At 37.7% G+C, this 14,638-nt stretch overlaps 1 protein-coding gene across 1 annotated transcript in view; it reads right to left on the reverse strand.

The window, feature by feature from the left end:
- Positions 1–3,127: 3,127 nt before the first annotated feature.
- Positions 3,128–14,638, reverse strand: part of LOC143235733 (netrin receptor UNC5C-like) — a 38,791-nt gene continuing 27,280 nt past the window's right edge. The window contains exons 5-7 of the mRNA XM_076473940.1: positions 11,732–11,896; positions 8,565–8,618; positions 3,128–3,186 (exon numbers count right to left, since the gene is read on the reverse strand). Coding sequence (XP_076330055.1) covers positions 3,128–3,186; positions 8,565–8,618; positions 11,732–11,896 — 278 coding nt within the window. The remainder of the gene's footprint in view (positions 3,187–8,564; positions 8,619–11,731; positions 11,897–14,638) is intronic.

Consider the following 14,638-nt stretch of genomic DNA (forward strand, 5'->3'; position numbering starts at 1 on the left):
TGGTGTAAATTTTTATAAATATACAACAGTTTCACACTATGTGGAAGAGTTATTTGACTAATAACGTGCTCAGCATGTTAGAAAACACAACTTTTTATATCAACTTTTTTTTAAATGAAATAATTTATTTATACAAATAACAAAATTCATCATGACAGTTCTTTACAGCGCGTTTATTACTAATAATTAGGTTTATTTGTATTAGGCTAGAAGAGCAAGCGTTTTCATTGTTGTTGTTTTGGAATTTCTCAAGACAAAGCTACTCTCTCGAGGGCTATCTGTGCTAGCCATCCCTAATTTTGCAGTGTAAGACTAGAGGGAAGGCAGCTAGTCATCACCGCCAACTCTTGGGCTACTCTTTTACCAACGAATAGTGGAATTTACCGTCACATTATACACCCCCACGGCTGGGAGGGCGAGCATGTTTAGCGCGACGCGGGCGCGAACCCGCGACCCTCGGATTACGAGGTCGCACGCCTTACGCCCTTGGCCATGCCAGCGTAATATTTTTGAAATTCACAACTTCCACTTTTTTAATCAGTGTAACATCCCCTTTTCTTTGTTTAAAATGCAGCTGAAACGTTTACTCAAAATTAAAAAATCAAATGTCTTTCTTTGTTCTTAAACATAAAGTTACACAATAGACTATCTGTTCTGTGACCACAACGGGTATCGATTCCCAAATTTTAAGTGCTATCATCTCAGTCTTAATACAGAGCCACTGGTGATATTTTTTGCTTACGGTTTAGTTTACCTAGTTCTCATCTTTGTGAAGTGCTCAAACTGACAGCCAAGTGTAATTTATTACTGTTAATGTTTAGTTTTACACTGATTAGTGGAACATTGAATTACTAAACATTAAAAATGTTTTTTTTTAATTGTTATTTGTTGTACGTATACAACTTGTTTAAAAGAATGGTCCCTTGAACTAATTAATGTTCATGCCTAACATAATGGTGGGAATAAAAACAGTATATTCTAGTCATAATTTAGGTTTAATCATTCAGAAGAAGCGATTATTGGTAATATTAGAATAATTCGACTTTAAAAAAAAGAAAAATTTAAAGTTTGGTATTATTATTATTAACGTCACACATCTAAGGTTAGTAAATATTTAAAAAACTATATTTAAAACGATTTGTACGATATACTTAATTAAGAAGTCAATAAAACTTTCTTGTGTGAGATATGTACAATTAAATTTGTATTGCTTTAAAAATGCTAATCTTATGTTTCAATTTTCCTCTAACTAGTGTCTCTTTTGAAACATTGGTTACTTTATGTCTCAGTAAATTCACATTAGAAAAACTAGTGTGTAAACACAATAGTGAACTACTGCTGTTTATGATTTTCTTTCATTCAAGAGGTATCATAAAACCGTAGAAACTACAACGGTAAGATTGTAGCTGGCTTATAACGACACTTCAAGTCGGGCAACGTTCTTTCTAATGTTACCAGAATCAGGTTATGGGAGCATCCACTGCTCAAGAATATCTTGTAACAACAGTGGTCACATTACGTCTCTGCTTACGCTGTGATGGTCACGAATGAAGATTACCGTTTCAGAGTCTCGGTAAATGTTGGTAAATAATTTGTAATTTACTGTAAGATCAGCTTAGTGGTCTAGAATTTGAAATTATGATGTTTTACACCGGTCAATTTCCTTGTTCCTTCCGGGGATGAGACGGACGTTCCTACTAGCTAAAGGACTATTATGGACAGCCAAACTACTCGAAGAAATATGACGTAGAAAATGACGTAATCCTCTTAGATGTTATAAGATGTAATGAACATTATTTTAAAAGAAATGTGAGTAGTGATTCAGTTATTTGCCTTTATAGATTTTGGTAAATTTGATTTAATTGTATAGTTGCTTAGGTTTAAAATTCTTAAATCTCTTAGTCATTGAAAAATTGGGTTTTATTTTTGGTTTACTTTTGCGATGGTAATAATTAAGATAAGCACAGATTTGGTGTTTACATAATGAACTGAGATTTTCTCTTCCCTAATCTAATCAACATGTTCAGACTCTTTATACATAATGTTTGAATGCATATAAGCTTGTTTAACTCTCAAATTACCTACTTGTTTATACACCGCTGGGGAGGTCCAAATATCACATCATACTGAGTAAGAATTTATGTCCTGTGCCTATTACATCATTCGGTGTAAAGAAGTGACTAAAATATTTGGCGAAAATCACTCATTTTCTACATTAAATACAAAGAAAATCCTAGCAATAATCAATTGGTTTGACTTCTGTACTGATGACAATTTTAATATTTTTATGTGACGCATTTTATTAACTATCCTAACAAACTTATTCATCAGTAAACAAACTTGTGCATAAATAATCCAGGAAAATATTGCTTTAAAGGTGAATGGGGCCGTATGGACTCCAGGTCCATAAATCTTAATTACTGAATGTTGTTTTGGTAAAGTCAATCAAGAAAGAAAATTATGTAATTTTCTCTTCTTTTTTTTTTATAGTCGTTGAAAATGTATGCAGATTATACATTCCAAGAGGTGGCACTGTTTATTTGTTTTCAGTTTCGCGCAAAGCCGCTCGAGTGCTACCTGCGTAAGCCGTTCCTTATTCATAAGTGATAAACTAGAAGGAGACCAAATAGTTAACACCACCAACCGCCAACTCTTAGACGACTCTTTTACCAACGAACAGTGGGACTGACTGAAACATTATGACGCCCCCAAGGTTGAAAGGACGAGCATGTTTGGGGGATAGGATTCAAACTCGTGACCATCAGATTAGGAGTCGAGTGCTCCAATTAATGAGTTTTGGTGGGCGTGAAGCGACCCTAGTGGAGAAACATGAAAACTGCTATGTAAATAAGTTTGTTCGATAGTGAATTTAATTGCTTATCGGGTTACGTAACGCATCTTAGATTCATGACCTTCAAACAACAGAACATCTGTACAGCGCCATCGTTAGAACAAGAGACGCACCCGTATCTCGAAACATGGAGGTTTTCCCGAATATCACTTTATGTTGTATGTGATAAAAGATAGATTACACCTACCGCTTTCTCCAGTATCATAGATATTTGATTCTCTGCCTTTGATACGTCGAACGATGAATATCATGGCAACCAGAACCATCAAAACACAGCTAAAGCAACGAAGAGTCCGATATAGGGGCGATATTGGCGTTTGATGTAGCTGGAACAGCTGAAAAAGATAGTTTGCGTCATTTTAAATTATGATAAATCATCATGCCTCAAAAGCAAAACTTGTTTGGTTATTATAACAAAAAGCCTGTGTCTCCTGCGAGGAATCGAACTCAGGATTTTAGCTTTACAAACCCTTAAACTTACCACTAACCAATCGGGCTGCAAAATTCATACCTTATTGCTTAAGTTACTAATTTATCACACGTCTAATGTTACTTTAGATTCAAAATGAGTATTCAGGACAGTATTTGCAAATATTAAGGTAGGGTATAGTCTTGAAATCTACTTTATTATAATACAGAATCAATTTAAATCCAAATATCTAGCTAGGCCTAGAGTTTCACTTGTATAAAAAATTAATCGTACCATCATTTAAGAAGGCACCACCTTAAGTTCTCCAGTGGCACAGCGCCATGTCTGCAGACACTTACAATGCTCGAATCCGGGATTTGATTCGATACCACGTGGTAAGCAGGGCACAGAGAGCCTATTGTTGAACTTTGTGCTCAATTACAAGTAAACAAACAATTCTGGTTTGTTTTGAATTTCGCGCAAAGCTACTCAAGGGCTACCTGCACTAGCCGTCCCTAATTTAGCAGGGTAAGACTAGAGGGAAAGCAGCTAGTCATCACCACCCACCGCCAACTCTTGGACTACTCTTTTACCAACGAATAGTGGGATTGACCGTGACATTATAACGTCACCACGACTGGAAGGGCGAGCATGTTTGGTGTGACGGGAATTCGAACCCGCGACCCTCGGATTACGAGTTGAGTGCTTTAACCACCTGGCCATGCCGGGCCTTCTTTTTAAGTAACTTTGACGATGGCTGAAATATTAGTGTACACTATTTTTATTAAAAGTATTTAAATATCACTTTAAAATACTATTTATAATTTTTCTTTTAATTTTGTGCATCAAAAAAAGTTTGGTCACGTCCGAATAACACATTCTCCAACGTGATGTCATTTAGCACGCGAAGTAGAATCCACAACCTGACATCACGTGCATTCACGAGGAGACAGTCTGAAATAATAGAACGTGATATGTGTCTAAATTACGTGCGTGCATACTGACAAAGAAATTCTCAGTAATACAACATTTTAATGCACTACTTTTATATCATTCAGAATATCACGATTTCTTTTAGCTGCTTAAATCCTGGAACGCTATTGCTAAAATACTCTCGTGAACAGCATGTTTTAATATTTTTTTTTTTAAGTAGGACGTCAGCTGGTTATAGGTAGGAACCAAGGGTCGGGCTCAGGAAGCAATTAATTTTAGTGAGAGAGGGTCTGGTCGGTAAACTTCTCTTTTAAAAGTTTCACCCCTGAAATCTCATAAAAAACTTGATGGATTCGTTCATGTGCATCTTGTTAAGATCAGAGTTCGCTGTTGTTAATGTTTTCCAGTATATTTATTGTCAAACAGATTCAGGGATTTAGCTCCATGGGCCAGTATATACCCAGCAATGTTCATGTTTGAAAACTACTAGATAAATAAAAAAAATTGAGAATTGAGGGATCGTAAAAAACAAACAACAACAAGTAAGGTAACAAAGGTAGACATTATTTACTCAAACTACATACCCCTAACCCTAATTTGGCTCCATGCTGTTACCTAGAATTACATTTGGTGGAGTCAAAAAAGGAATTTGTAGTTTCAGTAAATAATATCTACAGTCTTGTTCCCTTGTTTACGATACCTATTTACAGGTTTTAAATAACTTATTATTTTATTTAATTAGTTTGTTGGTTTTTTATGCTCATCTATGTGCAAAAGATTACTTGATATTGTATCTAACTTCATACTTTGTAATGATAATAAACATAGCTAATAGCTATCTGATATGGTTCATGATGATTTACTGTAGCTGTTGACCATTTGATCGCATTATATCGAGATATAAAATGTTAAATGCAGCTGGAGATTTGTTTAAGAATATAGTGAACATTTCTAGTTTCCGTATAACTAAAATCTCCATATATAACGCATGGCAATGGGTAATTATATGACAAGATTAAGACACAACCCACACTAAGCCCACATAAACTTTGACCTATTTAAAAAGCGCCCTTTTTAAATAAAACGTAAACGTCTAAAACATCTATTTAAATAAACCTTCGTGTCTTTTAAGATATTTATTTTGCGAATGTGTGGAACAGAATTTAATATTATGTGTATTTATTTGTTTTTTAATTATTCACTTCATACATAATATATGGATTTGCCTCATAAAGACACCTATTGTATAATGTACAAAACAGTGAGTGTCCACATGTTACAGTAATCTAATTTTGATTGGTAATTTCTGTTTCATCCTTACTTAAGCTTTTTAAAGTTACACCAGATATTTGTTAGAAAGCTAATTCCAGGGGTTATGATAATATAGTTTACATCACAATTATGGTGTTATTTAGCTTATGTAAAATATGGAAGAAACAAATATAGTTTTCAATACTCCTACTATTCTCGCAGTACCTTATTTAATGTTTTACGAAAGGTTTTGGTGCAATATACTAAGCCTTTTTTTTGTTGTAGGCTGACAAAATTATAATAACAAGAAGAATTAGAAACCGTTCAAAGCGGATTTTATTTTCCTTGTAAATCTGCTCCCTAGTGGCACAGCGGTACGGCTGCGGAGTCACACTGTTAAAAAACCAGGTTTCAATACCCGTGATGGACAGAGCACACATCGTTCACCGTGTAGCTCTTTGCTTAATTCCAAGTAATCAACCTTGTAAATTCGCCCTTTCAGCCGTGGGGGTGTTATAATGTAACGATCAATCTCACTATTCGTTGGTAAAATAGTTGGCGGTGGGTGGTAATGACTAGCTGCCTTCTCTCTAGTCTTACACTGTTAAATTAGGGACGGCTAGTATAGATAGCCCTCGAGTAGCTTTGTGCGAAATTCCAAAACAAACAAACAAACAAAACCTTGTAAATCTAAGGTGTGCTTCTTTTATGTATTATTTACATGTGTAAAGCCTTAAAACTCAATAGTAAAGGTTTTAAAATGTTGTTTGAACTAAATCTTTACTGTTTTAAGATGCTTTTTGACGAACTTTCTATTAGGGTTAGTGAAATTCCTTGCGATCATTATTATGAATCATTATCGTGGTTCATGGTATTAATATCTAACAAAGTCGTATCATTATACTAAGAAAATGTGCCTTTTATCACGATTCACATAAGAGCCTAAACTATTTTTCACTCAAAAATAAAAATAAAGGTACTTGTATAATGCCCATCAGTATTTAAGCCTGACAATACATTTAACGAAAATTCAATTTTTCCTGTCAGTAAGTCTAAATCTGAAAAGAACAACCATTCTTTTGTCATGAAATATACCAAGAAAACCAAGCCTCACTCATAAACAGTTCCTATCATTAGCGTCCAACCAAAACATGGGGTTGCTATCAACCTTTCATAATAACATTCAACAATAACTCACACTAAACGACTTTTGTTTAAAAGATCAACATTTTATCTTCTCTCCACGCGGCTTTATTCGTCCTCGGTTTGGCTCTTCGTGTAACCATCGTGAGGTCAAGGTTAATCATGTCCTACCCATAATTACTTGCTTTTGCAGAAGTGATGAATATGTATAGACGGGATCGTCACGCCCCCCTGCTGGGTCATTAGTCTCGAACATTAAACTATTTTGTGGTCTTGATTAATAAAAACCAAATTCCCATGCACGGCATCTGTTCAGCACAGTGGCTATGTTATACAATATACGGCCTATTCTCTAGCTTTCTCTTCTTTTCTGTTTGTTTTTAAACCGAGTTTACCAAACAACATGGCCATTCAGCAGGCGCGGGATAGCGGGAAATTTATTGAGACAATTCAGTTCTTCTTACGAAGCGACGAAAAAGCAAACTAATCACGTTCGTTAGGGGTAAATGCTTATATAATTTCTAAAAGAGTGCGAGTCGTGATTTAACAAAAGCTGGGAATTTAGAAAAAAAAAATGTATATTTTCTCCTTTTCTTAGGCCCCGGCATGGCCAGGTGGTTAAGGCGCTCGACTCGTAATCCGAGGGTCGCGGGTTCGCATCCCCTTTGCGCCAAACATGCTCGCCCATTCAGCCGTGGGGGCGTTATAATGTTACGGTCAATCCGACAATTCGTCGGTAAAAGAGCAGCCCAAGAGTTGGTGGTAGGTGGTGATGACTAGCTTCTTTCCTTCTGGTCTTACACTGCTAAATTAAGGACGGCAAGTGAAGATAGCCCTGATGTAGCTTTGCGCGAAATTAAAAAAACAAACAAACAAGCACGAGGGTCGGGTTGCCTTCCCTGAAAAGTGGGGGGAAGTAGTGATGTATCATAAAGTTTTGATGTTTTGGCCATGGTCCACAAGGAATTCGTAAATGCTTTATCGTGTTTTGACACCGTTGACAACACTGGTCTGCCTTCGCTGATGAAATTACATGAGAAAGACTAATATATTTTTCACCTTGATAATACACCACGTCGTATAGTAAATCATGACCAGCAATGGTTTAAGATAAGTAAAGTTCTGACTTTAGTCCCGCGCTGATACAGCGGTTAGTCTCCGGATTCACAACGCTAAAATTAGGGGTTCGATTCCCCTCGGTGGACTCAGCAGATAGACCAATGCGGCTTTGCTATACAAAAAACAACAACAACAAAAAAAAACATAATTCTGGCTTTATTTCAGCCAACCAAGAATCCAGACGCGAGTCTAAATGGACAACTTTTGGGTACTTTTAAGTTTTTCTTGGACAGAAAGCTACAAGCAAGAGGAGTGGCAGTCTATTCCACAAGATGCATAGTGATGGATATTGGCAGCCGTTAATAACAGATTTCAGGATGTGGTTAATTATAAAAGAAGGCTTACATCCCAGTAACATCTTTGAAAAATTTACAGCTTAAATATGGTTACTTAACATACTTCCAAACATATTCTTAAGCAAATAACGAAACAGTCAAGTTAAATGTAGCGATCCAACATATTGATTTATATACATACGTATTATGTTAAGTATCTTATTTCTGCATAAAGGCCCAGTATCAGAACTTAATTATGCCCAGCCTTCTTGTAATTATTCACCATTAAGAACTAAAGGAAATCAAATGCATTTTAAAATACTTAAACACCACGTTTTTTAATACAAGATTTTTTTAAACTTGAAGCTAGAAGATTCTAATTCATAACCCAACTTATACGGAACTTTCCCGTGTTTGTGGAGGAAAAGTTTGTTTGTTTGTTTGTTTGAATTTCGCGCAAAGCAACACGAGGGCTATCTGCGCTTGCCGTCCTTAATTTAGTAGTCAAAACGTAAATTATGCACGTAAATAATCAATAAATTTTGTAAGATAAAAAAAAGTTAATCACATTAATGTTTCTCACCTTCTTCGCTGCGGCTTCGACCATAAGGCACGAGGTTATCCTTGTCTCGACCACCTGCAAAAGTAAAAAAAATATGAGTTCGATTTGGCTCTTGGATAACAAAATTTAAAAAAAAAAGGCTTAACTCTTTCACTATAACGTATTCGGTTTATTTCGGTATTTTGTATATTAAAAAAATATTAAATTAAATATGGGTTTGGGAAACGACTGCTAACAGAATTAGAAATATTTGTTCTTGATTTCACTGCAATTCTGAGCTGAACTTCAGTGTTTTTTACGTTTTGTAACGTACTGTTTTTACAGTATATGACACTATTAAATTCAGCTGTCATCAGAAAAAGAAACCTAAGATATACGACTGCAAACTTGAGTCTGTTCTTAGGAGTTTTATTTCCTGCAGATGCACTGATAAGATTATTTTAAAGCCGTACAAGCTCTGCTAAGTCTCAGGATCACGCGAAAAGTAAGTCACGTGAGGAATCGGATTTTTCTGTGTAAAGTTAGGGGATCCAGTTTCAGAAACCTGTGAAACTTCTCACTAAAGCCCCAACTCTTCAAGGTTCAACAGCTTATTAACAAAATGGCGTACGGAGATTTGCAAAGCAATTTTTCTTTCTTTATTTTTTTGAACTGGAAGGTTTCAGATACGAATGAAAACTGCACAGCTTGTGCCCCCCAGTGACCAATGCTCCAATTATCTCCACCCACTCTCAAAGTCACGCGTTTCCAACATAACTCCACGAACACCCGATGCGGTAACTCAAAAATAGCCACTGTGGACACAATGGATTTTATAACCTTGACATATCACGTGCTATACTGTTTGTTTGTTTGTTTGTATGCAGTTAAGCACGAAGCTACACAGTGGGCTATCTGTGCTTTGCCCATCACGGGCATCGAAACGCAGATTCTAGCGCTGTAATTTAGCAGACATACCGCTGTACTACTGAGGAGGCCTTGCTATTATTTTCAAGTTAAATTTCTCCAACTGAAACGTCGGACGTGATATCCCAATGCGTCTGTTTGTTTGTCTGTAGTTAAGCGCTATATTATACAATGGGCTATCTGTGTTCTGCCCATCACGGATATCGAAACCCGGTTTCATGCCTTGTAAGTCCGTAGACATACCGCTATGCTACTAGAAGGGGGGCAATGTGTCATAGCATCCATTTTATGCAAATTTGAAGTTCTTATTTTTATCTCCCCCCCCTCTCTATGCAAGATGTCTCATAACCCGATTTATCTCGCAATAATTTAATACCAACCACGTAAAGTGTATTTGACAAAGTAGATGTTACTAATTTATCTAAGCACCTGTGGCCAAGTATTTTAAAGTTTCTTTTGTTAGAGTCTGTAGTTCAATATTTCCGTAGTAACAATTCTTAATGGCTACATCATAAAATAACAACCTAGTTTTGAACTCTTCAAAACATATTTTCGTGGCTATACTCAGTGGAACATTTCTTAGCAAAATTCTATGGTTTAGCCTCGATTTATCCGTCTTCACGATTATAATTATGCTATAATGGTCATCTCTTCATGAACTTTTATGCGCTGACCTCGAATATCCTTCTTCCCGATTACAATTACTGTGGTAGTTATCCATTAACAAAATTCCATGTCTTAATCCAAAATATCCATATTCACGGCTACAGTTACTGTAGTAAACATGTCTTCACTAATGTTTTAGTCTTACATTGAATATACGACCCGGCATGGCCAAGTGGGTTAAGGCGTGCGACTCGAAATCTGGGGTTGCGGGTTCGCATCACCATCGTACCAAACATGCTCGCCTTTTCAGCCGTGGGAGCGTTATAATGTTATGGTCAATCCCACTGTTCGTTGGTAAAAGAGTAGCCCAAGAGGTGGTGGTGGGTGGTGATGGCTAGCTGCCTTCCCTTTAGTCTTACACTGCTAAATTAGGGACGGCTAGCACAGATAGCCCCCGTGTAGCTTTGCGCGAAATTCAAAAACAAACAAACATACATGGAATATTTATTTTCATGGCTCTTAAATATTTCTATCCAGAAGTTATTTCAACAAAATTTCTCAGATGGCACTTTTCTACTGATTTGTGTGATATATTTTCTTATTTTAGGTGCCCCCCAGTGGCACAACAATATGTATGCGGACTTAAAACGCTATAAAGCGGGTTTAGATGGTGGGCAGAGCACAGACAGCCCATTGTGTAGCTTTGTGCTTAACGTCAAACACGAATACTGACAAGTTAACTTGTCATTATTAAGATGACGAAAGTTTCTTGACAAAAACATAACCGGTCTAGTCACATGAGGGTATGGAGGCCCACCTAACCTTAGTTCAAGGCCCTTAACTTCTTCCAAGAAAAACACCTGAAATAACATCTGTCTTCACTGTAACAAGATTACTAGCATTCAGGTCGAATCTAACGTTTGGTGGCGCCCACGTTGCCACCTACCGGATCGTTTGTACACAAGATCTGTCAGATATCGAAAAGAAATATAGATACAATTTCAGTCGATGATCTCAATACATGAATCCCTTCTTGTGTTTGCTCCAACTAAATCCTGACAACCTGGTTAACACACTGACTCCACCCAATCTCTATCACAGTCATTATGGAAAACTTGAAGGTTTACGTGTTGCAAAGAGTTAAGAAGGGGGGGGGCACCTTGCAAACGAACGAAAGATTGGAAATCGGAACTTACCTCTACACATTCCTCCTGTACAATTGCCCTATGGAATTCGGAACTTACCTCTACACATTCCTCCTATACAATTGCTCTATGGAAATCGGAACTTACCTCTTCACATTCCTCCTGTACAATTGCCCTATGGAAATCGGAACTTACCTCTTCACATTCCTCCTGTACAATTGCTCTATGGAAATCGGAACTTACCTCCACACATTCCTCCTGTACAATTTCCCTATGGAAATCGGAACTTACCTCTTCACATTCCTCCTGTACAATTGCTCTATGGAAATCGGAACTTACCTCCACACATTCCTCCTGTACAATTTCCCTATGGAAATCGGAACTTACCTCCACACATTCCTCCTATACAATTGCTCTATGGAAATCGAAACTTACCTCTTCACATTCCTCCTGTACAATTGCTCTATGGAAATCGGAACTTACCTCTACACATTCCTCCTGTACAATTTCCCTATGGAAATCGGAACTTACCTCTACACATTCCTCCTGTACAATTGCCTGTTGTTAAGTCTTTGCCTTCACAGTATCGTCCACCATGAGCAGGCTTAGGGTTAGCACAAGTACGGCGTCGATGATGTCTGCAGTCTAAACCACAAGTTGACCAGGATGACCACGAAGTCCAACGACCGTCCACTGCTGTGAGACAGAGAGATGTGCGCTTTCGTGACTTATTATCTTCCATCTGGCCCTTATAATAATCAACACATTTCAATACGCTATCGAAAATGTGAGACATAATGTATGTTCCACACCGATCTGAACTCGATTACTTTATATATACCAGGCCATGCGTGGCCTAATGGTTAGCGTGCCTGGCTCCAGATACAAAGCTTTAACGTTGGTGACGTGACAGGTCTTTGAATACGAATTGTATAACTTTGATAATCAGTCCCACTGTTCGGGTAAATACATGATAGGCTGCTGATGCTGCTGACTTGTTTCTCTCTTTCAGGATTACAGTTCTAAATCAAGGATGGCTGTGCCTAAACCTTAGGAATCTCTGGCGTATGAGTCGTAGATTTATACAAAGCTAGAGCTTTGAAGTAAAAACAAACGAATAAACAACAACAAAAAACAAAACGTGTGATTTATTAAGTTAGACATGGAGCGTGACAACAGACGATTATCCCAGCAATGATATGAGTGTGGATACTGTTCAAACCATGGCCGTTCTTTTTCGTGTTTCTTCTGTCATTCACAAAAATAAACAACACTAATGAGTACAGCCTGTTACACAGATTTGTTATTTTATTATTCTTAATTTTCCTACAACAAAATTTGTTTGGGTTCCTACATAATAACACGGTTTGCCGCTGGGAATGCCAACAGGTCATTGGTAAAAGTAGCAAGTATAGTATACTCCACAAAAGCAACAAATTATTTTCAGATTGTGTTTTGTTTGTTTGTTTTTGAATTTGACGTAAAGCTACGCGAGGACTATCTGCGCTAGCCATCCCTAATTTTGCAGTGAAAGGCTAGAGGGAAGGCAGCTAGTCATCACCACCCACCGCCAACTTTTAGGCTACTCTTTTACCAACGAATAGAGGTCACTTTATAACGCCCCCCACGTCTGAAAGGGCGAGCATCTTTGCAGTGGCGGCGCCAAGGGGGGCTTGACCCCCCAAAATGAGCCAAGCCCCCTCAGCCCCCCAATATTGTTACCTACATATTTAGGTGAGCTTTCTCTTTTACAAACACGTATATTTTCATAAACAGATTACTTCTAATTTGTAATAATGAATTATTAATCAGAGTATGAGCTTCCAATGAAAACGCAGTTCAAAATAGCACACCTTTCTGAAATGTACCTTGGTATTTACATTATTATAATTTACCATCTATACTTCATATTAATGGCATTTTGGGAAGCCCCTCCACAGTTTACCTCAGCCTCCTCAACGAAAATATCCTGGCGCCGCCACTGCATCTTTGGCGTGACGGGAATTCGAACCCGCAACCCTCAGATTACCCTAACTATCTGGCCATGCCGAGTCTAATCAGTTTGCGTGAACAGGAATTTGGAACACCTAGAGGTTTCTGTGATAAACACGAGAGCTTGTAGTTACGAATCGCGTGCCTTTCCGTAGTGGACTATGGTCATCTGATTTTAGGATTAACGTGGCCTTGATAAAGTTTATGGTTACTCTCTCGAAACCATAACGGATTGTTTAAAAGTTGAATCCAAAAATAAAAAAAAATAAACGACCGGATATCGCTCAGTTTTCGAAGTTAACGGAACACATTACACATCACGTACGAACAAAAGGGATCTCTAGTGGAAATTTGTGTCATCCGCTGAACGCACTGAGTAGACACGATTGGTTTACATCAAATCTTCTCACGTGCACTGTTGGAGATAATCCCATGTAACTGGCTAAAGTACCTCATTAATCTTATCTCTGGAACAACGACTTAACATTAGTATTGTTAGGACGGTCATTTCAAATTAAAAGCATCTCAGGTTAAGCACCATCTTGTTCCTTTGTGATCTGGGTTTTGTCTTTATCCGTGTCAAACACAAATAATAAGAGACTTTATTAAACATTTGTAAGAGCAACAGTTTAATACGCTATTTGTTTGTTTTGAATTTCGCACAAAGCTACACGTTGGCTATCTGCGCTTGCAATCCCTAATTTAGCAGTGTAAGACTAGAGGGAAGGCCACTAGTCATCACCTCTTGGGCTATTCTTTTACCAACGAATAGTGCGATTGCCCATACATTATAACGCCCACACGGCTAAAAGGGCGAGCATGTTTGGTGTGACGGGGATTCGAACCCGCGACCCTCGAGTTCCTCAACTACCTGGCCATGCCGGGCCCGAATATCTTCGTCAGTCTCTAATAATGTGACGAATTAGCGAAAATCTGATAAGTACAACGTACAATATAGTACAATAAAGTGCAGTGTTTCGACATATTAAGTTTTTTGTCGTTGTTTTTATTTTAAGGAAAGTTATTATTACACATGTATATCTAAAAATTATTTTAAGCGTAGTATACACATGTATATTAACATTTCATCGCTATAACTCTTTACTCTGATTTTTCAACTTTTATTACTTCACAAGTGTAAAGGCCCGGCATGGCCAGGTGGGTAAAGGCGTTCGACTCGTAATTTGAGGGTCGCGGGTTCGAATTTCCGTCACACTAAACATGCTCGTTCTTTCAGCCGTGGGGGCGTTATAATGCGACGGTCAATCGCACAATTCGTTGGTAAAAGAGTAGCCCAAGAGTTGGCGGTGGGTGGTGATACCTAGCTGCCTTCCTTCTAGCCTTACACTGCTAAATTAGGGACGACAAGCCCAAACAGCCCTCTTCTAGCTTTTCTCGAAATTCAAAACAAACCAAACCTAAGAGGTTCAAGTGATACGCGGGAAT

The sequence above is a fragment of the Tachypleus tridentatus genome, chromosome 12 (assembly GCF_004210375.1).
Source record: "Tachypleus tridentatus isolate NWPU-2018 chromosome 12, ASM421037v1, whole genome shotgun sequence".
In the NCBI taxonomy this organism is placed as follows: domain Eukaryota; kingdom Metazoa; phylum Arthropoda; class Merostomata; order Xiphosura; family Limulidae; genus Tachypleus; species Tachypleus tridentatus.